Source organism: Anolis carolinensis, chromosome 3 (genome assembly GCF_035594765.1).
Source record: "Anolis carolinensis isolate JA03-04 chromosome 3, rAnoCar3.1.pri, whole genome shotgun sequence".
In the NCBI taxonomy this organism is placed as follows: domain Eukaryota; kingdom Metazoa; phylum Chordata; class Lepidosauria; order Squamata; family Dactyloidae; genus Anolis; species Anolis carolinensis.
The window spans coordinates 1,055,899-1,079,701 of NC_085843.1; the positions used below are offsets into that span (position 1 = coordinate 1,055,899).

Sequence of the window (23,803 nt, forward strand, 5' to 3'; positions counted from 1 at the left end):
GAATGCATGTGTTGGAATTGACAAGCCGCTAAGCTCTAATCACCCTCTTTATGAGGTAAATTCCCATTAAAATAGCAGAGTAAAATGCAGCAGTGAGACTTAAGGGGTGTGAGTTTTGGAAGGCCTCTTTGTCTTCAGGAAGGCAAAGGAACACAAAGTTAGCTTTAAAGTTTAAAAGCATTTATTGAGGTAAAAAGAAATCCATTGATGGGTAGAAAAGGTTTGGAGCTAACTAGCTAATCTATCCTGTTCTAATACACATAGACGGATCAAAATAACAAAGGTATAGATAGCTACATCTTGAGAAATAGGAGCGGACAGAGTGCGTCCTCTGTCTGGAACAAAGCAGGAAGCAGGAATGGCGACCAAGCCTCTTGGGTCGCTCCTTCTCTAGGGCCATAAACATTCCAAAAACCCAACTGGGGAAGTTACGTCAAAGCCCTAGGAGAGATCACATTTCTAAAGCATCAAAGGGGTGGGATGACCTAAACAGGACATGAGGGAGGAAACAATAGTGAAGCCTAATCAAAGCACGCATGGAACTGGGGAAGGTGTCCCTAACTCCTTTCTAGGCTTCCTATCTAACCATGGAGACTTAAGCAGCGCAGGATGACATTTTTCCAACAGCATGAAGCCCACTCATGAAGCCCACCCAGGGGGGCAGGGGAAGGGGGTCCCTGGACGCGCCCTGACCCTGAGGACATGGTGGAGATGTATCTCTTTCTGCCTCACGGACTCATCCGTCAAGGAGCCCTGGCTTTGGCCTCCACCACCTTCCTTCCCAGTTCCCCACTGGTAGCAGAGGTCTTGCCTGGCCCCTCATCCCTCTCACCCTCCCGTGTCCAGGGCGGCCTGAGCTCCATGGCCTACGTCCGGGTGTTCCTGGAGGACGTCAACGACAACGCGCCCGCCTTCTACCCGCTGGAGTACGCCACCAGCATCAGCACCCAGAGCCAGCCGGGGTCCGCCGTCCTGCGCGTCACGGCCCACGACAAGGACGAGGGGCTCCACGGGAGGGTCACCTACCACCTGGCTGCCGGCAACACGCCGCCCCTCTTCATCATGAACCCCGACACTGGTGAGGAGGGAGGGGCCGTGGGGCGGGAAGCGGGTGGAGGAGGAGCAGCTCTGTCCATAGCTGCACCCACTCTCTGGGCACACATCCCTTTGGAAATAAATGGCAACCTTATTGAACAGGGAAAATGATGTCACACCCGTTTGGCAAATGTGAACCTCCATGAACATCTGGAGACCACCTTTTGAAAACCCCTAGTCAAGAAAAGCATCACCTTGTTAGAAGTCAACCTTTTGAACAAAGTGATATTCATAAGCATTCATGTATTGGCACACAGGTTACTCGGCTGTTAGACTGAAGAACCATGTCTTTAAACTGCCAAGGACAAAGACATGCCACTACAAAATATATATTTGGTTAGCAGAGGATGGTTGTTTCTTTGAAGTTGCAGTTGCCCAAAAGATATACACTCCCTTGAAACCTCTGGGTTTAAAATATGCACTCAGAGATTAAAAAAAAACCCAACAAAATATCTTCTTTACTCACAAACATCTTGTATTAATTCACCACACAGGCATATTTCTTATTAAAGTTCAGTCTTTGTGTTGAGTATACAGGGTATCATTCTTAATCAATAGTCCATAGTCCTTAAGTCTTTAAATATATATCTTGTGAAAGTCCAAAGTCTTACTGTATCCATTGAAGTCCATAAGCATACATGCATCCACCTCCACTGAGGTGTAAAGCAAACTTATAATATTGAAGTCCAGACAGCAACTGAACACAAAATGGAGTCTTGAGCCTGAACATGCTCAGTACAATCACATGTCTATAACCCCTCTCACACCAAAGAGGTACAGTCAAACTGGAAAATCAGCGTATACATACAATACATACAATACAGGTTAGCAAATATTTATTTATTTAGTTACAACATTTCTACCCCGCCCTTCTCACTTTAGGAGACTCAGGGCAGCTTACAACAACTGGCAAAATTCAATGCCAAACAATCAATAAAAACAGCAACACATCTAAAATCATTTACAATAATCCATAAAATACAATAATCAAGCATAAAACATATACAGTAGAGTCTCACTTATCCAACATTCACTTATCCAACGTTCTGGATTATCCAACGCATTTTTGTAGTCAATGTTTTCAATACACCGTGATATTTTGGTGCTAAATTCGTAAATACATAATTACTACATAGCATTACTGTGTATTGAACTACTTTTTCTGTCAAATTTGTTGTCTAACATGATGTTTTGGTGCTTAATTTGTAAACTCATAACCTAACTTGATGTTTAATAGCTTTTTCTTAATCCCTCCTTATTATCCAACATATTCACTTATCCAACATTCTGCCGGCCCGTTTATGTTGGATAAGTGAGACTTTACTGTAGTTATTACAGTAGAGTCTCACTTATCCAACACTCGCTTATCCAACGTTCTGGATTATCCAATGCATTTTTGTAGTCAATGTTTTCAATCTATCTATCTATATAAAAGAGTGATGGCATCAGGGCAGCGGACAAAACAACAAAACTACAGGCCCCCCAACCTCGAAATTTGACAACACAACCCATCATCCACGCCTCTAGGTTGATACAACAAAAAGAAAAGAAAAATAAAGTCCTAATTAGAGGGAGAGGAATAATTGTTTTTATCCAATTGCTGCCAGTTACAAGGCTAAGTTCCGCCCACTTGGTCTCCTAGCAACCTACTCAGCCCAGGGGACAGGCACAAGAGTTTGGAGAGACCCCTCAGGGCCATCCAGCCCAACCCTTTCTACTATGCAGCAGGACACAATCCAAGCATTCACAACACATGGACAACGTATAAATACTATACAATACTACACAGGGACATAGACCCCCCTCTACCCTCACCACCTTCACAGGACACAAAAAACCAAATGCATACTAAACATAAAGACAACCATACAACAGACCTTCAATACCACCACTACCTCAACAAGTTCTCACCAATATCACCAGACAACGGCACAGCAACGCGTGGCCGGGCATAGCTAGTAGATATATATATATATTGACTCTACTGTACCATTCTTCCAAGGAACCATTGCACATAAACCTAAGTCCAGACCATGTGAATACAGTACTTATTCATTAAATGCTTGTGCACAAAGCCATGTTTTATCGTTCTTCCTGAAGCCCAGAAGAGTTGGGTCCGGCCAGATGTTACTGGGGAGGGCGTTTCACAGCCGAGGAGCCACCACTGAGAAGGCCCTGTATATACATTAACAAACAAGTAGTGAAAGGCTTGGAAGGTTTCTATGAAAGCATGGCTTCCTCTCTCCTTCCCAGTTTCTCTTTAGTCGTTATTCTCTTTTCAGGGGCCATTTCCCTCCTGCGGAGCCTGGCCGGCAAGGCCAATACGCTGGTGCAGCTGGAGATCGGGGCGCGGGACGGAGGGGGCCTGGCCGCCCAGCCCAATGCCCAGGCCAACATCAGCATCGTGGCCGGGACCGTCTCCGCCCCCAGCTTTGAGCGCGCCCAGTACTACTTCTCCGTCCCCGAGGACACCCGGCCGGGCAGCAGCATCGGGGGCGTTTACGCCCACAGCCCCTCAGGTAGGACCATTAGTTATTTATTATTTATTTGCAGTATTTATATCCCGCCCTTCTTTCTCACCCCGAAGGGGACTCAGGGCGGATTACAATGAACACATATCTGGCAAACATTCAATGCCAACAGACAAACAACATACAGTAGAGACAGACACAGAGGCATTTTAACATCTTTCCAGCTTCACGATTCCGGCCACAGGGGGAGCAGTTGCTTCACCGTCCACTGGTGGCTGTTCTTCCTCATTCTTTTCCTCGTTTTTTGCTGGCAGTTTTATGGTGTTGTAAATTAGTTAAGTTAGCCTCTCGCATAAAGCGTACCTAAATTTTCCCTACTTGACAGATGCAACTGTCTGGGGCTGCATAGGTCAACAGCAAGCCGGGGCTATTATTTTTTTTAATGGTCGGAGGCTTAACCTGACCCGGGCTTCGAACTCATGACCTCTCGGTCAGTAGTGATTTATAGCAGCTGGTTACTAGCCAGCTGCGCCACAGCCCGGCCCATGGGGACCCCCCTCTACCCTACCCATGTCTCCTCCTTCTGTTTGTGTCCAAAGCCAGAGTAGTGGTCAGTCTTGCCCTTGAGCCACACAGACCAGCCAGGAAGGGGGAGGGGGTGGACTGAGAAAGGCAGGATGCTCTTCCTTGGATTTCGGTCCAGGGTGGAAGCTGCCTTTCCGGCACAGCTCAGGGCACTTCCTTTGTTGTTGTTGTTGTTGTTGTTTAAGGAAGGAAGGAAGGAAGAGAGGGAGGGAGGCAGATTAGCAGTCTGAAGCCAAAGACCTTGACGCGGAGCAGAAACAACCATCTGGCAGAGCTGAGCCATTTTACTCCTCTCCCAAAGGCATTTTACTTGATAGCAGTATTTGGGGAATGCATATTGATTCATCTGCAAATTAAAGTTCTCTCAAGTGGCGTATAGTGCAGGAAAAGGAGAAAGTGCAGCACTCGACAAATGCAGTTGTTCTGGGAATCTGAATGCCCAAAGTGGACTATGGAAGGCCTGCCTGGCAGACACCGTACGTCTCCCATAAGCCGAAAGTCCCGGAAAGCCTGTGTGTGTAGGGGCTGCCCCACCAGACGGGGTCTCTCCCACTGCAGGGACATCGTGTCAGAGTATTGCAGCGCAGCGGTAGTAGTAGGAAAAGCAATGGAGTGCAGAATGAAGCGACACTTCGAGACGTCAGTAAAAGCAATATACAAAGCTTTACTGAATGGAGCAGCAAACAGCACAAACAGACTCTTGCAGACGACAAACAAACACAGGACTGATCTGTTCTCCAACAGATCTCAAGCTCAACTCAAACTCAAGACAGACTGAACTGATGCAATAGATATTATTTATTTATTTACAGTATTTATATTCCGCCCTTCTTTCTCACCCCGAAGGGGACTCAGGGCGGATCACATTACACATATTACGCAAACATTCAATGCCTTTTAACATACAACAAAGACAAGACAAACATAGCTCCGAGCGGGCCTCGAACTTATGACCTCCTGGTCAGTGATTCATTGCAGTTAATTGCAACTGGTTTGCTCTCCTGTCTGCGCCACAGCCCTGGGCACATAGATATGCACATACTCTTGTGTCTGGATCCTCCTTAGTTCCAGCCACACACCAAGGTCATCATAGCCCATTAGTGATTAACTCTTTACACACTATTACACACTCTGGATGATGCAGTCTGACTGCAATACAAGCATGGCACAAATTACATTTACAACACTCTCATTACACAAATCTCACATTGACACATCGGAGGGCGGAAGCTGCCTCGTCTAATTAGCGTCCTTCTCCAGCCCTCAGCCTCTTAACGACCAACAGCAAGGGAAGGGAGGGATGAGGGTCCGCCCTGGGCTGGATGGGGGGAGACGGGAATGGGAACCTTTACAAACTATGGCCGGGGTTCACCCCCCCCCCCCCATCCCTGCTCTCTCTCCCGTCCAGGCCACGCAGGAGGCGTCTTCTACTCCATCTCCTCGGGAGACCCGCAAGGCTTCTTCTCCATCGACCCACGCTCCGGGGAGCTCCACACAAGCCGTGCCCTGGACCACGAGGCGCAGCCGGTCCTGACCCTGGACGTCCAGGCTCGCAGTGGCTCCCCTCCGGCATACAGCAGTGCCCGGGTGCAGATCAGCATTTCGGATGTCAACGACAACGCGCCCGCCTTCCCCGCACCTTCCGACTCGGTGCTGCTTCCTCTGGGGGCCGCCCTGGGGACGGTGGTCTACACGGTGCAGGCGGAGGACAGGGACAGCGGCCCCAACGGTCACGTCCACTTCGAGCTGGTGCCCAATGGGGTGGGAGCAGCGTCCGCCTTCGCGGTGGAGCGTTCCTCGGGGAAGGTGAGGCTGGCGGGGCCCTTGGCGAGGGAGGCCGGATCGCCCCACAAGCTGCTCATCCTGGCCCAAGATGGAGGCATCCCCCGGCTCAGCTCCACCTTCACCCTCCTCGTCCACGTCCGGGCGGAGGATGACCACGGCCCCGTCTTCGACACGCTCACTTACCGGGTGGAGGTGCGGGAAGGGGTGCCGGTGGGCACTCACTTCCTGCAGGTTCGTGCGCTGGCGCAGGAGTCGGGCCCCCCACTCACCTATCACTTACGTGCCGACGGGGACGCCTCCAGCTTTGGCATCGCGCCGGACACGGGCTGGCTGCACGTGCGCAGCGCCCTCGACCGGGAGGTGCAGGAGCTGTACGTGCTGATGGTGCTGGCTGTGGTGGGCGAGGGCGAGGGGCGCCAGACGGGCAGCAGCACAGTGCGCGTCACCGTCACCGACGAGAACGACAACAGCCCCCGGCTCAGCGAGGAGCGCTACTTCTTCACCGTGGCTGAGAACCGGCCGGCCGGCAGCAGCATGGGCCGAGTGGCGGCCAGTGACAGGGACGCCGGGCAGAACAGCCGCCTCACCTTCCGCCTGATGCCGCTCCCGGAGGGCAGCTTCCTGATCCACACGCAGACCGGTGAGGGGGGAAGTGGGGGGCAGGGAGGGGTCCTTAGCATGAAAGGGAGGGATGCCAAGGGAGAGCGAGGGCTCTGGGCAGGGGCTGATCTGGGCGCCCACCCCGCAGGAGAGCTCAGCATCGGGAAGAGCTTGGACCGGGAACAGCAAGCCAGCTACCAGCTGCAGGTCCTGGTGCAGGACGGGGGGACGCCGCCACGTAGCGCCACGGGCACCATCTACATTACCGTGCTGGATGAGAATGACAACACGCCAAGCTTCCTGCATGTGGCCGAGGGGCGGGAGCTTCTGGTGCAGGTAAGGGGATGAGGACTGTGCACAGGGAGATACGGGGGTGGAGGGCCCTGCCCAGCCACTGAGAGAAAGGAAGGCAAAACTGCTGCAGATTGTGCCCAGCTTCTTGGGCACAGGGCTGTGTTGGTCCTTGAGGAGCAGGCACAGAGGCCAGCATGCCCCAGAGAGAAAGGATGGTACCCATCCCGCTATCTTTATGCTCAGAGGTCTCCCCAAGCAGCGCCACCGGCACTTGCACCATCAGGATGGTTTCCACTTTGAGAGGCTCTGCCAGAGGGTGGAGGGCACTGAGTTTGAGCATCCCCTGCCCTTCTCTGGGTCACAAGTTGATGCCTATTCCCAGCCCCCATTTCTCCTACTGTGTCTGTGCCAGGTCCCAGAGGAGAAGCCAGCAGGGCTACTGGTAGCCTCCTTGCAGGCGAAGGACCCTGACGAGGGCGAGAACGGAACCATCTCCTACTCCTTGGCAGGTAACGGCCCCACGGAACAATGCATTTGGGGGTTCTGCACAGTCCTTGGGCATGTGGCTGGGAATGCAGTCAGTTGGTTCCTGAGGCATCTCTGGATGGTCCGGTTCATAGGCTGCTGGGGGTGGGTAGGGGCGTAGGGGACCCAACCCCCACAGGCCTCCAACAACCACCTGCCTTCCTCACCTGCAGGTACCTGGGCCGAGCGCTTCTTCCTCCATGCGGCCACCGGGGAGCTACGCACAGCCACCAAGCTCCGTCAGGCTGACCGAGGGGAATACATTTTCACGGTGACCGCAAGCGACCGGGGCATGAACTCTCGCAGCGCAACGGCGGTCGTGCGCATCCAGGTACCTGGGAGGGGCTGCTGGCCAAGCCTGGCACTTACATGCCTCTAGACGATCCCCCTCCCCAAACCCTGGCCCCACTTGGACCCTTGATGGCCTTTCTCCCAACTGCCCTTCTCTGCAGGTGGTCTCCTCAGGACGTGGGCTTCCTCGGCCGGACTCCGTGGTGCTGACCCTGCAGCCCACCGAGGGGCTCCCGCCCGGCTCCATCATTGGCTCCGTAGCCACGGCAGAACCGGTTCCCCGTGGGCCAGCCACTTACATGCTGGTGGGGAGCAGCCATGGGGCCGGGGTCTTCACTGTGGACGCAGAGACGGGGGAGATCTATGTGACGCAGGAGCTGGACTACGAGGCCGGCACGAGGCACACCCTGCAAGTGAGCGTGGAGGACGCCGCACAGGGCTACCCGAGCCAGCGCCTGGTGCTGGTCGAGATCCACGTCCAGGACCGCAACGACCACGCGCCCGCCTGGCCGCAGGACCCCGTCACAGTGGTAGTGTCCGAGAGCGCGGCCCCCGGCTTCTCCCTCTTCACGTTCCAGGCGCTGGACAAGGACGGTCCGGGCCCCAACAGCCAGCTGCGCTACAGCCTCTTGCGCCAGGAGGCCGCCCTCCCGCCCTTCCAGCTGGACCCTCGCAGCGGGGAGCTGAGCCTGCAGGGCCCGCTGGACCGGGAGACCCAGGCCGCCTTCCTGCTGGTGGTCCAGGCCACGGACCAGGCCCTCAACGCCAGCCAGCGCCGCTCGGCAGCCGTGACGGCGCACGTCTTCGTCACGGACGAGAACGACAACGCGCCCGAGTTCCTCTCCCCCGCAAAGGCCGACGTCCCTGAAGACCAGCCAACTGGCTTCCTGGTGCTGCAGGTGGTGGCCAGGGACCGGGACTTGGGCGAGAACGGCCGGGTCAGCTACGCCCTGCGTGCCGGGAACGCCAAGGGCCGCTTCCACCTCAACCCTGGGACAGGTGAGCAGTGGGGCCAGGAATTGGGGGGAGGGGGGAGGGGGGAGATGGCCACCTTGTGCCACAGGGAGGGGGGCAGAGGGCAAGAAGTGTCTCTGAGGGGCCACACTTGGCAACCCCCCCCCCCCATTGTTGTTGCCCGTCAGGTGAGCCTGCCTTTCTCCTCCTGGGCCCTGGGAAGACCTATGGGTTTTGCTGCTATGGGTTTTGCTGTGGCACTTTTGTTATGTTTTTTGTTTGAATTGAAATGTTTTTAGCGTCAGCCACTTGGAGTCTTCTTGTGGAGAGAATAAATGGGGTGTAAACAAACACTGTCATCCTTATCATCATCACCATGTTGGGAGGGGGAGGTCATATCAATTCTCTTGCAAGTTGTGTTATTTTTCCTTGTAAACAAGATTCAGAGTGAATGTTGACATGTCCATTCGTTCATTTGGCATCTCATTTGGTAGCATCATAGAATCCTAGATTTGGAAGAGGCCTCACGGGCCACCCAGTCCAACCCCATTCTGCCAAGAAATGGGAAAATCACATTCAAAGCATACCCAACAGATGGCCACCCAGCCTCTGCTTAGAAGCCTCCCAAGAAGGAAGGAGCCTCCACCACAATCCACACAGGGCACGGAGAGAGTTCCACTGCTGAACAGCCCTTCTCACAGCGAGGAAGTTCTTCCTGATGTTCAGGTGGAATCTCCTTCCTTTCCTGTAGTTTGAAGCCGTTGTTCCCTTGCGTCCTAGTCTGCAGGGCAGCAGAAAATAAGCTTGCTCCCTCCTCCCTATGACTTCCCCTCACATATTTGTACATGGCTATCATGTCTCCTCTCAGCCTTCTCTTCTGCAGGCTAAACATGCCCAGCTGTTTAAGCCGCTCCTCATAGGGCTTGTTCTCCAGACCCTTGATCATTTTAGTCGCCCTCCTCTGAATACCTTCCAGCTTAAGAGTCAACATCTCCCTTCAATTGACCAGAATGGGACACAGTGGTCTGACCAAGGCAGAAGAGAAGAGAGGGGGAGCAGGACTTCCATCCCTGGGTCTAGGCACTAGGTTCCTCTTGATGTACAGTAGGACAAAATCACATTGGATTTTTTTGCCGCTGGATCACACTCCTGGCTCATGTTCCCCTTCCTCCCCACGAAGACTCCAATATCTTTGTCCCACCTCCTGCTGTTGAGCCAACATCGTCCCCCGTTCTGTCTCTTTGCCTTTCCTTTCTTCTGCCCAAGTGGGGTCTCTTGCCTTTGTCCCTGTTGAGGTTCCTGGTGTGAGTTCTGGCCCATCATCTCTCTCATCTGTGATGATGGTTTTGGATTCTGCTCCTGTCTGTCTCCTGGAGTGTTGGCTCTCCCTCCCAGTTTGGTCCCGTCTGTGAACTTGATGGTCATGTCTTCTCACCCTCCATCTAAGTCATTAATGGGGTCTGCCGTCTTCCCTTGCCAGACCCTCACTGCTGTGGGCTCCAACAACCTTGTCCCAGACCCCCTCTGCCACCCCCCCCCATGTGTTTCCCCAGGCCAGCCCTTCCTGGTCCTTTTGGGGCAGACCTGCCTCTTTGTGTTTCCCTTCCCCAGTCCAAGGGGACGTCCTGCTGGCCACTCTCCCGCCATCACCTTCCCTCAGGGCAAAGGCAGTGGGGGTGGGTGGGAGGGGGGGACAACGTGTGGAACCAGAAGGTGCATCCCCTGCCCCCAGCCCCACCTGGCCTCAAGGCAACCAAGCCTTTGGCTGCCACACAGAAGGACCTGGGCCACAAGGCTCAGCTGCCGCTGTTCTTGCTGCTTCTGGGGGGACCCAGACCCCCTCTTGGAGGGCATTCCTTCTCTTTGGAGGTCCCTTAAGCAGCCCCCTTCCAGGGGGCACTCCCAAGCCCCCTTCGGCAGCCACATCCCACTCTGTCATGTAGCCCTCCACTCACGGGTCTCCTAGAGTCAAGGGGCCAAAGTGGCCTTGGCTGGCTAATAATAATAATAATAATAATAATTCTATATTTATACCCCATCCTTCTCACCCCGAGGGGAACTCAGGGCAGCTTAACAGTCTATGGCAAATTCAAAGCCACATCACATGTACAACAATAAATTCCCCCAGGCAGGGAGAAGCCAGGACATGAATCAGGCAAGGCCATTAATGCTAATCAAGGTGATTAATTAATTAAAACATTCACACTGGCCTCCAACAGACAAGAGTTACTTCCCCCACCCTGGACTTTCCACAGATAGATAAACACCACTTGCCTAGTTTTTTCCAACAGACCTCACAACCTCTGAGGATGCCTAGAATCATAGAATCGTAGAGTTGGAAGAGACCTCATGGGCCTTCTAGTCCAACCCCATTCTGCCAAGAAGCAGGAAATCACATTCAAAGCACCCCCGACAGATGGCCATCCAGCCTCTGCTTAAAAGCCTCCAAAGAAGGAAGGAGCCTCCACCACAGTCCGGGGGAGAGAGTTCCACTGGTGAACAGCCCTTCTCACAGGGAGGAAGTTCTTCCTGATGTTCAGGTGGAATCTCCTTTCCTGTAGTTTGAAGCCATTGTTCCCTTGCGTCCTAGTCTCCAGGGCAGCAGAAAACAAGCTCCCTCCCTCCTCCCTATGACTTCCCCTCACATATTTGTACATGGCCTTCATCATGTCTCCTCTCAGCCTGCCATAGATGTGGGCAAAATGTCAGGAGAGAATGCTTCTGGAACATAGCCAGACAGCCCGGAAAACTCACAGTAACCCTGTGATTCTGGCCACGAAAGCCTTTGACGACACAGTAAATATAACGTATCAATGTAAACCGTTAGGATATAAGCACAGTGGAACAGTATAAATACTCGTATAAATACAAGAAAATATAAGTACAATAAAACAGCGTAAAAGCATACATTCAATCCCAGCCGAAGTGGGCTGACGGAATACAAACAGCCAAAGACTTGCTTCTTCCCGCTCGTGTTTGAAGCGGAAGGACTCACTGGGGCTTCTCCTAACAGAAGCCTTCCAGATAAAAATAAACCTCGCACCCGGATCACGGTCCGGCCAAAACCAACACGGCCTTTTGCAAGAATAACTAACCCTGGGGAGAAACAGGAAGGAACCATCCGGAGGCAGTGCTGGGCTCCAACCCACGAAGGTCACGTCCGGTCAGATGCCCGGCCGAGGCCTTGGTCTGAGAAGGAAGGAAGGAAGGAAGGAAAGAAGGAAGGAAGGAAGGAAGGAAGGAAGGAAGGAAAGAAGGAAGGAAGGAGGGAGGGAAGGAAGGAAGGAAGGAAGGAAGGAAGGAAGGAAGGAAGGAAGGAAGGAAGGAAGGAAGGAAGGAAGGAAGGGAAGCAAAGGGTAGGGTCCCTCCTGGCCCCACGCCACGCTCTGACCGCTCCCTCTGCTCCTCCCAGGGGTGCTGTCCATTGTGCGGCCGCTGGACCGGGAGGAGGTGTCCCGGCACAACCTGACGGTGGTGGCCACGGACCACGGATCCCCTCGGCGCTCGGCCACGCAGCTGCTCTCGGTGCATGTGCTGGACGTGAACGACGAGGCGCCGGCCTTTGAGCGGAACAGCTACGAGGCCCGGGTGGCCGAGAACCGGCCCTCGGGGGTCCCTGTCCTGCAGCTGCACGCCACGGATCGCGACCTGGGTGAGGAAGGGGCCCGGCACATCAGTCACCTGTCCTTGGTGGCCCCTTTGGGGATGAAACGGTTGCCAAAGGTTCTGTGGCCCTTGACCTCCACCTGCTCCTTCCAGCCCTCTTTCCTGGCCCCTCTGTTCTCCCCGTCCCCCCTCCCGACCCCAATCCTGGTCCCAAAGCCCCCCAAGAACACTGGTGGAGGTGGTGGTGGGGGGGGGTTCCCTTGCATCTGGACGATGATGGTTCAGGTGCGGGAATTGTGTCCACAAGGGTACAGGTTGGTCTTCCTCACTCAGGATTTCTCCACAGGAACCAATGGGGAGGTGTTGTATGGGGGGATCTCTGGGGCGGACTTCTCCATCGACCCCCAAACAGGCCTGATCAGCACCCTCCGCTCTCTGGACCACGAGGAACGGGCAGAGCACCTGCTGACCGGTAGGCAGTCAGGGCATGGGCGGAGGATGGGTGGGGGAGCGGGCTCTGCAGGGCCCCTTCTAGGAACAGGTTCTCTTCTGCTGGGCCCAGGACAGGTGGCTATGGAGGCCCAGCACTACTCCAGGTGCATCCCAGCGTCAGCTTAGACATTGCCTGTGACAATCAGCTGGTGCTCCAAAGTTCTTCCAGGGCACCTTCTTTTTTGAGGGGTGGAGGGTGGGTGGGTATCTTCTTGGGTTATGTTCCTGGCATTTTCCTTCCTGTAGAGCAGTAGTTCCCAACGTGTGGTCCGCGGACCACCAGTGGTCCTCAAGAACTAAAATATAGTTCGCAGCCTCACTGTTACTACACCGTTGCAATAAGAGCAACTAGTCTCGCGAAACCTTCTTATAATGCCGAGGCAACGGGGATGTCGGGAGAGGCTGATCACCCATGAAAGATGCAACAATGAGCCTCCTGACTGCTGCTTCTCCTCCTTCCTCCTGCCTTTCTATGTAGTGCCTGGAAGCGGGGGCACCTTGGTGTCTTCATTTTTAGGCCTGATCCTGGGGTTATTTGGGGGGCTGATTCAGAACATTGCATTGGATAGACCCTATCAGCTCTAGTTGATTAAATATGGTTTTCTGTGGGCGAGCAGATGGCGATTCCTGTAAGGCATATGTTCTGTATCAGAAACTAGAGCTGATGTAGTCTGTCCAATGCAGTTTTCTGACTCAGCACCCCAAATAACCAAACCAAATCTAAGGTTGACCAAAAACTGATTCGTAACCCTTTTGGTGCTAATGTTATGTATTTATTTACTGCATTGGCAGTGTTGGATAGCCAAGGAAAGTGGGCATGTGCAGACCTGTCACTCCTTCCTAGATTCATAGTCAGGAGAAATGGCCCACACGTTTGCACATCATAACCTGCATCTCTTGGGGTGCTGGCCAGCCCTCCTTCCCCGGCCCTGGCCACAGAGCTGCTCCCCTCTTTCCCCCGACAGTGTATGCTCAGGACAAGGGGCTCCCCCCGCGCCAGTCCAGGGCCACCGTGCGTGTGCTGGTGACTGACGAGAACGACCACGCGCCCACCTTCCCCAGTGAGACGTACTCCTTGGAGGTGCCGGAGAACCAGGACCACGTGGAGCTGCTCACTGTGCGTGCCACGGACCACGATGTGGGGGAGAACGGCCGTCTGGCTTACCACCTGGCAGGTGAGGAACACCCAGGGAGGGATGCGGGGGGGGGGGGCTGTGAAGCATGCTGTGAAGACTGAGGGACGTACTGGGGAGTGGGAGTGCCAGGGCAAAGGCAACGTGGGGCATGTGGTAGAGCAGCGGTGTTGCCTCTCCAAGCTACGACCCCCTCCTTGTTCTCCTGAACCTCCTTCCTTCTGCAGCTGGAGACCCCGAGGAAGATTTCGTCCTGGACCCCGTCTCGGGCAAGCTGTCTGTGGCACGAGGCCTGGACCGGGAACGAGCGGCCAGTTACGCACTGGGAGTCCGCGCCTGTGACCACGGCCCCTCTCCACGCTGCGCCAGCATGATGGTCAACGTGCGGGTGCTGGACCTCAACGACAACCCGCCCGCCTTTGCACAGGAAACCTATGCTGCCGAGGTGCCTGAGGATCTTCCCGTGGGAGCCCTGGTGCTGCAGCTGGAGGCCACCGACCCGGACGAGGGTTCCAACGGCCACGTGTCCTACTTCCTGGCGAACGAGTCCCTGGGCATGTTCGAGGTGGAGCCGCAGACGGGGCGCCTCACCAGCAGGCAGCGGCTGGACCGGGAGCGCAGGGCCACCTACAGCTTCCTGGCTCTGGCCGTGGACTCCTCCCCGCTGACCCCCCGCAGCGCCATGGCACGCATCTCCATCACCGTCCAGGACGTCAATGACCACGCGCCCACCTTCCCGCTCAGCCCTCTGGCTGTGACGCTGCCCCGCGACACGCCATCCAGGCGAGCCGTGGCCACTCTGCGGGCCGAGGACCTCGACGCCGGGGCCAACGCCTCCATCCTGTACCGCTTCGCCAGCCCCGCCCCGGCCTTCTCCATCAACACCTACACGGGGGCCATTGAGCTGCTGCAGCCCCTGGCCGCCCTCAACCAGCGGCAGCGCACCTTGTTCATACTGGCCAGCGACCTGGGCCAGCCGCCGCGCTCCTCCACCGGCGTGGTCACGATCCACCTGCAAGGGGAGGGCTCCCGGGGGGTGCGCTTCCCTCGGAGTACCAGCGAGGTAGCCCTGCCCGAGAACGCCGCTCCAGGTATGTGCTCACGCTGCAGCGCAGGAGTCCTGGCCATCAGTCACCGTCCTCATTGGGCACATCCCACTCTGCAGATGGCACATGGGGCTGCAAGGCATTGGGGGGAAACCAAGCTTAGTAGGGTCTGAGCAGTTTTACAGGCTGAGAAAATGACCTGAAAATCCTTCATTCCTCCCCCCCTCCCCGCTTTAATCTGGCCTGACCATCCCTCTGTCCTCACCCCCTCCCTCTTTCTCTGCAGGGACCACCGTGGTCAACGTCCCGGCCGCACACAGCACGGGCTCCTCCGGTCGCATCTCCTACAGCATCGTCAGTGGGAACGAGAAGGGCGCCTTCCGCATCCAGCCCAGCTCAGGTACCAGCACCCGGCCAGGGGAGCAAAGAGGGGTCTCTGGGGTGCAGCAAGCCCCTCTGTGGGGAGAGGCAGCACCATGCTCTCTGGTGTTGTCTCCAAGCTGGGTTTGCTGGGAATGTCCACCTTGTAAGGGTCACTAAGCACCAGCACACAAACTCTTGCACCCCAGGCCTGGAACCCCTCCGACCACCGCACCACACAAGAGTCCAGAGTATAAGCAAACAGTTCATTGCAAAAACACATAAAATATATGAAAAAGCAAGAATAAGAGAAGAAGATGTATAACCCCAAAAGAGGTTAGGAATAGGTGATAACCAAACAGTAATTCTGAATGTCTCATGCAAATTCCAAGTAATCTAATCTAGGAGTAGCCAGAAAGTTCCAACTACAGCATACTTCCACAAGCAAACATATACTTAGCAAAAACTTGAGCAAGAATACAAAACGAGAACATAGAAAACTTCCAGGATACTTGAATCCAGTAACGAGGTTTGACTTGAAACAAGGACCAGAGAACACAGGCCTAGCTTCCTCACTTAAATGCTATGTTGCCTGTACTAACTCTTAGGTAAACAACCTACTAATGAATAGACAGCCATGAAGTCATTTCTTTTCCCACAAATTCTCTCCTCAGCTTTCTGACGCCAGCGCTCTGACCAGCGCTGTCTATTTTCTACTCTAATCTGTAAATAATTTTTTTCTCAACCTTCATAGGTCCTTGTGTTTTCCCCCGGGAACCTTCTGTATCACTTAGGTCTTCGGCTGACTCCATGTCTAATGTTGCAGTTTCTGGCTCCTCTCCCTGACCTTGGAGCCTTGCACTTGCTGAATAAGGATTTTCCCAGAGAGAGACACCATGTCTTTGGCTTGAATTTTCATCACTTTGAGCCCCAGGAAATCTCACAGGAAATCCCACAATCCTCTCTAAACTATCAATGAGCCTTAGGCTGTACTACGACACAAGCATGGAGGGATTCCTGCCCCAAGTCCCAGAGGAAAATGCCGGGAAAGGCATCAATGACCCCATGTTGAGACATAGGTGCCCAGTGGCCTGTCTAGACAGGACCGAGCCCAAAGAGCAAGCGAGTGACCCATGACCACAGGAGCCACAGAGACAGCTGGGCATCTGTGGGAGGCATTGAAGGCCAAAGCCTGTGGCATCCCTGCAAAAATAAACAGAATTCAGTGACCTCCAAACATCATGATGTAGGGACAGGAGATCATTCCCACCATGTCTGAGGCCCTCCTGAGTTACTTTACATGAAGGAAATGCCTCCATGGCAACTAAAGAGTAGGCATGTCCGATTGATGAAAAAAATGTTTCAATTCTCGTTTCTAAAGTAGGGGGCGCTGGCGCTTCGATATAGAAAGTATTTCCGATTTTTTCACCCAAAAATTTCGGATATTTCCGAAAATTCGTAATGATTCTAAATATTTCTAAAATGGCGGACGCGCATGTGCAATCGCAAAAAAAAAAAAAGGAACCTTGGGGGGGGGGCTTTTACAGGGCTCTCCCGCCCTCATTTCTTGAGCTGTCCTCATCAACCCTAGCCCCCACCTTTGCGTCCATCGTGGAAGCTTCTGATTGGCCGGGGAGCGGCAGCCATGTTAGGCTGTGCTAAGCTCCCATTCTAGGTAGGTTGCAGAAACAAAAAAAATTTAAAAAATATTTTTAAAAATATATTTTAAAAATTTGGGGGGAAAAAATTAACGAAACATTAAGAGACAATTAGAGAATGGGCCAACAATGGTTCGAATTACATTGCTGGTTGCGCTGTGAGACAATGTCTCGGAATGCGTATCAAAAAGCGAGAACAATCCGAAATAATTCCGATATACGATTCAAAACGATTTTTTGGACATGTCTACTAGAGAGCATGAGGGGCCTGTGGTGGTGACCCCAGGGGCCCCATACCAAACGCCCCAGGCCCCAGAGGGAAGCGCTGCATCTTGGCCGGCTTGTCAAGTCCAGTTGTTTCCTTTTGCTGCTGCTCCTTCTGCAACGTTTTGGACTTGGAATTGTTGGCTTGTACTGTGATTGAGTTGTAGAAACAAAGCTGTTTATTTTGTCACCGTCTGTGCTGGCTGGCTGACACTGGGAGAGTGAACTTGGCCAAATCCAAGTGAGTCCAGTGGGGAAAAAAAACATCTTCTCCGAGGGGACGAGGCTCCTGGGGTGGGGGTGGGGCAGGGGCTGGGAAGGAGCGCCCCTTGTGGCGAGGGAAGGAACGGCACCCCCCCCCCCCCCCATCTGCTCCTCTTTCGTTGCTGCCTACCCCCAAGCCATTCTTGACTTAGCTGCTGCTCAGTCGTTTAGTCGTCTCCAACTCTTGGTGACCTCGTGGACCAGTCCAGGCCAGAGCTCCCAGTCGGCTGTCACCGCTCCCAGTTCCTTCAAGGTCAAGCCAGTCCCTTCAAGGATCCCGTCCATCCATCTCGCCCTTGGTCGGCCTCTCTTCTTTTTTCCTTCCATTGTCCCCAGCATCATGATCTTCTCCAAGCTTTCCTGTCTCCTCATGATGTGGCCAAAGTACTTCATCTTTGCCTCCAATATCCTTCCCTCCAGTGAGCAGCCACTGGGCATTATTTCCTGGAGGATGGACTGGTTGGACCTTCTTGCCAAGGTCCAAGGCACGCTCAGGATTTTCCTTCAAAAGCCTCTCTCTTCCTTCGCTCAGCTTTCCTTATGGTCCAGCTCTCGCATCCATAGGTCACTATGGGGAATACCATGGCTTTGACTATGCGGACCTTTGTGGCCACTGTGATGTCTCTGCTCTTGACTCTTTTGTCCAGGTTGGCCATTGCTCTCCTCCCAAGAAGTAGACGTCTTCTGATTTCCTGCCTGTAGGAATCTTCACACATAGAAATACAAAGTCTGTCACTGCCTCCACGTTTTCTCCGTCTATTTGCTAGTTATCAATAACTATGCCATGATCTTGGTTTTCTTGACGTTTAACTGCAGCCCGGCTTTTGCACTTTCTTCTTTCACCTTAGTGATAAGGCTCCTCAGCTCCTCCTCGCTTTCGGCCATCAGAGTGGTATCATCTGCATATAAGGTTGTTCATGTTTCTTCCAGAAATTTTAACTCCGGCCTTGGATTCCTCAAGCCCCACATCAAACCCTAAATCAAACTACAGTAGAGTCTCACTTATCCAACACTCGCTTATCCAACGTTCTGGATTATCCAACGCCTTTTTGTAGTCCATGTTTTCAACACATCCTGATATTTTGGTGCTAAATTCGTAAATACAGTAATTACTACATAGCATTACTGTGTATTGAACTACTTTTTCTGCCAAATTTGTTGTATAACATGATGTTTTGGTGATTAATTTGTAAAATCATAACCTATTTTGATGTTTAATAGGCTTTTCCTTAATCTCTCCTCATTATCCAACATATTCGCTTATCCAACGTTCTGCCAGCCCGTTTATGTTGGATAAGTGAGACTCTACTGCAGGGGTCCCCAAACTAAGGCCCGGGGGCTGGATGCGGCCCTCCAAGGTCATTTACCTGGCCCTTGCCCTCATTTATAATATAATATTTTTATATCCGTTTTAATAATATAATATATTGTATATACATATAATACTGATAATGTTATCATTTTATACAATACAATACTAACAATAATATCATATAATAATATTAATTATATGTTATATATTACATATAATATTACAGTATAGTGGTATAGTTCAATATAGTATAATGCTAATATTGTGCTATGCTAATAATATAATATATTGTATGTACATACAGCTGCTCTGAGTTCCCTTTGGGGTGAGAAGGGTGGGATATAAATGTAGTAAATAAATCTAGTAAATGATTTTGGACTTAAATAAATAATTCTGGACTTAGGCTCGCCCAAAATCTGAAATGACTTGAGGACACACAACAACAACAACAATAATCCTAATTAACTTGACTATCTCATTGGCCAGAAGCAAGCCCACACTTCCTATTGAAATCCTGATAGGTTTATGTTGGTTAAAATTATTTTCATTTTTAAATATTGTATTGTTCTTTCATTGTTATTGTTGTTGTTTTGCACTACAAATAAGACATGTGCAGTGTGCATAGGAATTTGTTCGGTTTTTTTTCCCCAAATGATAATTCGGCCCCTCAACAGTCTGAAGCAGGGGTCCCCAAACTTTTTAAACAGGGGGACAGTTCATGGTCCCTCAACCCATTGGAGGGCCAGACTATAGTTAAAAAAACTATGAACAAATTCCTATGTACACTACACATCTCTTATTTTTAAGTAAATAAACAAGGACAAATACAGCCTCAATGTTAATAATAATAATAATCATCATCATCATCATAAAAATAATTAAAAGGGTTGGAAGAGACACCTTGGGCCATTTAGTCCAACCCCCTTCTGCCTTTGTGCACCAAAAGCACAAACAAAGCACCCCCGACAGATGGCCACCCAGCCTCAATGTTGATAATAATAATAATAATATAATAATAATAATAATAATAATAATAATAATAATAATAATAATCACACAGCCCTAAACACTTGGGAAGTGTTCGACTTGTGATTTTGTGATAGAAATCTAGGATACATATCTCGTTTGCTGTGTTATACTGTGTTTTTGTGTCAATAATAATAACAATAATAATAAAGAGGGTTGGAAGAGACCCCTTGGGCCATTTAGTCCAACCCCCTTCTGCCTTTGTGCACCAAAAGCACAAGCAAAGCACCCCCGACAGATGGCCACCCAGCCTCAACGTTAATAATAATAATAATAAATAATAGTAATAATACATCACACAGTCCTAAACACTTGGGAAGTGTTCGACTTGTGATTTTGTGATACGAAATCCAGCATATATATCTCGTTTGCTGTGTCATACTGTGTTTTGTATCAATAATAATAATAATAATAATAATAATAATAATAATAATAATAATAAAGTGGGTTGGAAGAGATCCCTTGTGCTATTTACTCCAACCCCCTTCTGCCTTTGTGCACCAAAAGCACTAACAAAGCACCCCTTAATAATTAATTAAATAATAATTAAAATACCATTATAAACAAGCAAAGCTTTGGAAGGCGTGGGAGGAGGCGGGAAAGGTGCGGAGGTGGAGGGAGTCACCACCATGGGGGCCGGATAAATGGCTTCGATGGGCCACATGTGGCCCCCGGGCCTTAGTTTGGGGACCCCTGGTCTGAAGGATTGTGGACCGGCCCTCTGCTTTAAAAGTTTGAGGACCCCTGCTCTACTGTATTGGCCAGGCTTGCTCAGAGGGGCTTTGCCCCAATCACCTTCCTCTTGTCGTGAATACTTTTAAAAGAAAGGTTAAAACATCCTGCTCAGACTGAACAGAATATCCCACTTCTGACACCAAAAACATCCCCAAAACGCAGTCCTTCCTCTTCCCTTGAGAAAACGAGCCCAAAAAGTGATCAGAATCCTGCTTTCCCATAGCAGATGTGACACAGACACCATCTCTCTCCTTCCCAATGGCGGGTGAACAGCGTTTCTATCTGTCACAATTTCTGGATTGTCATAAGGTCACTTATATAGCAATTTTTTCCTGATGTTGTCCCAAAGTTGTAAATGAATGATAGACATCTTCCATCCTGGAATATCCTGGCTCCGTTTCAGTTTCCTGGTCCAGATGTTGATTCTTCTTGATTGGTGTTCGCAAACACAAGCAGCTCTGTGTTGACTTCCTTCTTAACAGACGTAAACATTTCCTTAAGTGATGTAAACATTCCTCTTATCATGGTCACAGTTCTTATCACAGGCAGGTCAACTAGTTCAGGTCTCATTAGCAGGTTTTAATTACAATTCAGAAAGCAGGTAGTTAATGGTTTGCAGGCCTTGATCTATAGACTGGTGTCTTCAATATTATTATTATTATTCATCATCATCATTTAATTACTTATTAATCGCCCTCCATCCACGATGCTCTAGGCGATTTACAAGATAAAATTGTAAAGGATAAAAATACATACATACAAATATTGATAAAATTAACATAGATCATAGATTAAGTTTCATTCATTCATCTTCCATACATACCCACACACAATACCATATATACTCGAATATAAGCCGACTCGAATATAAGCCGAGGCATCTAATTTTACCACAAAATAACTGGGAAATCATTGACTCAAGTATAAGCCGAGGGTGGAAAATTTCAGAAATAAAAGTAGATACCAAAAAATTACATTAAATGAGGCATCAGTAGGTTAAATGTAAATGTGCTTATGTATCTTTTAAATAATAATAGAGTAAAATAATACATGTAATAATAAGAATAAATACAGGAAAATAATACATGTAATAATAAATAGAGTAGAATAATAAATGTAATAATAATAATAATAATAATAATAATAATAATATCAGAGTGAAATCATAAATGTATTAATAATAATAATAATAATAATAATAATAATAATAATAGAGTAAAATAAATGTAATAGTAGCAACAATAATAGAGTACAATAATAAATGCAATAATAATAGAGTAAAATAATAAATGTAATAAGTAGAGTCTCACTTATCCAACACTCGCTTATCCAACGTTCTGGATTATCCAACGCATTTTTGTAGTCAATGTTTTCAATACATCATAATATTTTGGTGCTAAATTCGTAAATACAGTAATTACTACATAGCATTACTGAGTAGTGAACTACTTTTTTTTGTCAAATTTGTTGTATAACATGGTGTTTTGGTGTTTAATTTGTAAAATCATAACCTAATTTGATGTTTAATAGGCTTTTCTTTAATCCCTCCTTATTATCCAAGATATTCGCTTATCCAAGCTTCTGCTGGCCCATTTAGCTTGGATAAGTGAGACTCTTGGATAAGTGAGACTCTAATAATAATAATGAGTAATAATAATAATAATAAATACAGGAAAATAATACATGTAATAATAAATAGAGTAGAATAATAAATGTAATAATAATAATAATAATAATAATAATATCAGAGTGAAATAAATATATTAATAATAATAATAATAATAATAATAATAATAATAGAGTAAAATAATACATGTAATAATAAGAATAAATACAGGAAAATAATACATGTAATAATAAATAGAGTAGAATAATAAATGTAATAATAATAATAATAATATCAGAGTGAAATCATAAATGTATTAATAATAATAATAATAATAATAATAATAATAATAATAATAATAATAGAGTAAAATAAATGTAATAGTAGCAACAATAATAGAGTACAATAATAAATGCAATAATAATAGAGTAAAATAATAAATGTAATAATACCAATAATAATAGAGAAAAATAATAAATGTACCATATATTCTCGCGTATAAGCTGACCCAAATATAAGCCAACCAGGATCCTCACCTGAGTATAAGCCGAGGGGGGCGTTTTTTAGTCTTAAAAAAAAGGCTGAAAAACTAAGCTTATATGTGTTGTCGAAGGCTTTCATGGCCGGGATCACAGGGTTGTTGTATGTCTTTCGGGCTGTGTGGCCATGTTCCAGAAGCATTCTCTCCTGACGTTTCGCCCACATCTATGACGTTTCGCCCACATCAACCTCTGAGGATGCCTGCCATAGATGTGGGCGAAACGTCAGGAGAGAATGCTTCTGGAACATGGCCACACAGCCCGAAAGACATACAACAACACTAAGCTTATACTCGAGTATATACAGTATATTCATATTTTTGGTCCCACTCGGAGGCTGAGAGCGTGGGACTTGCCCAAGATGACCCAGTGGGTTTCCATGGCCGAGCAGAGACAATACAAGGCCTGGGTTCCAGAGCCACAGCCCATGGAGACCCAAACCCACATTGTTCTGTAATGGCAACCAAGGCTGGGGAAGGTCACTGCTCAAGGGACACTGCAACCGGGACAAGATATGAGAGGGGTGGAGATACTGGGGGGGGGGGATTCCCAGCATCCGCTCCCAGTGACCCTTCTGTGCCCCCCTTCTCCCACTCACCCCCCCCCCCCCCCAGGCCTGGTGACCGTCCGCAACTCCTCCTGCCTGGACTTTGAGCAGGGCCCCCGGTTGCGCCTGGTGCTGCAGGCCGAGTCCTCCTCCTCCTCCTCCTTCGGCTTCATGGCCGTCATCGTCAACCTGCAAGACCTCAACGACAACGCTCCCCGCTTCCAGCTCCAGAACTACATCGCTTTCATCTGGGAGGCCCAGGGATACGACTCGCCTGTCATCCAGGTACCTCTTCCGTCGTGAAGACTTCTTCCACAAAAAAGGTTCTTCACATTGCGGGAGGGCATTTCAGAACTTTTGCAGAACAGCATTTAGACCAGGGGTCCCCAAACTAAGGCCCGGGGGCCGGATGCGGCCCTCCTAGGTCATTTACCTGGCCCCCGCACTCAGTTTTATAATATAATATTTTATATCAGTTTTATATCAGTTTTTTTGGGGCCGGGCTGTGGCGCAGCTGGCTAGTAACCAGCTGCTATAAATCACTACTGACCAAGAAGCCCGGGTCGGGTTAAGCCTCCGACCATTAATAGCCCCGGCTTGCTGTTGACCTATGCA

The 23,803-nt window shown here is 49.9% G+C and overlaps 1 protein-coding gene across 1 annotated transcript in view; it reads left to right on the forward strand.

Moving 5' to 3' along the window:
* Positions 1–23,803, forward strand: part of dchs1 (dachsous cadherin-related 1) — an 83,761-nt gene that overhangs the window by 46,821 nt on the left and 13,137 nt on the right. The window contains exons 4-16 of the mRNA XM_062974350.1: positions 847–1,078; positions 3,378–3,614; positions 5,560–6,576; positions 6,685–6,872; positions 7,243–7,339; positions 7,529–7,686; positions 7,808–8,645; positions 12,013–12,252; positions 12,553–12,678; positions 13,664–13,873; positions 14,059–14,922; positions 15,164–15,277; positions 23,256–23,473. Coding sequence (XP_062830420.1) covers positions 847–1,078; positions 3,378–3,614; positions 5,560–6,576; positions 6,685–6,872; positions 7,243–7,339; positions 7,529–7,686; positions 7,808–8,645; positions 12,013–12,252; positions 12,553–12,678; positions 13,664–13,873; positions 14,059–14,922; positions 15,164–15,277; positions 23,256–23,473 — 4,539 coding nt within the window. The remainder of the gene's footprint in view (positions 1–846; positions 1,079–3,377; positions 3,615–5,559; positions 6,577–6,684; positions 6,873–7,242; positions 7,340–7,528; positions 7,687–7,807; positions 8,646–12,012; positions 12,253–12,552; positions 12,679–13,663; positions 13,874–14,058; positions 14,923–15,163; positions 15,278–23,255; positions 23,474–23,803) is intronic.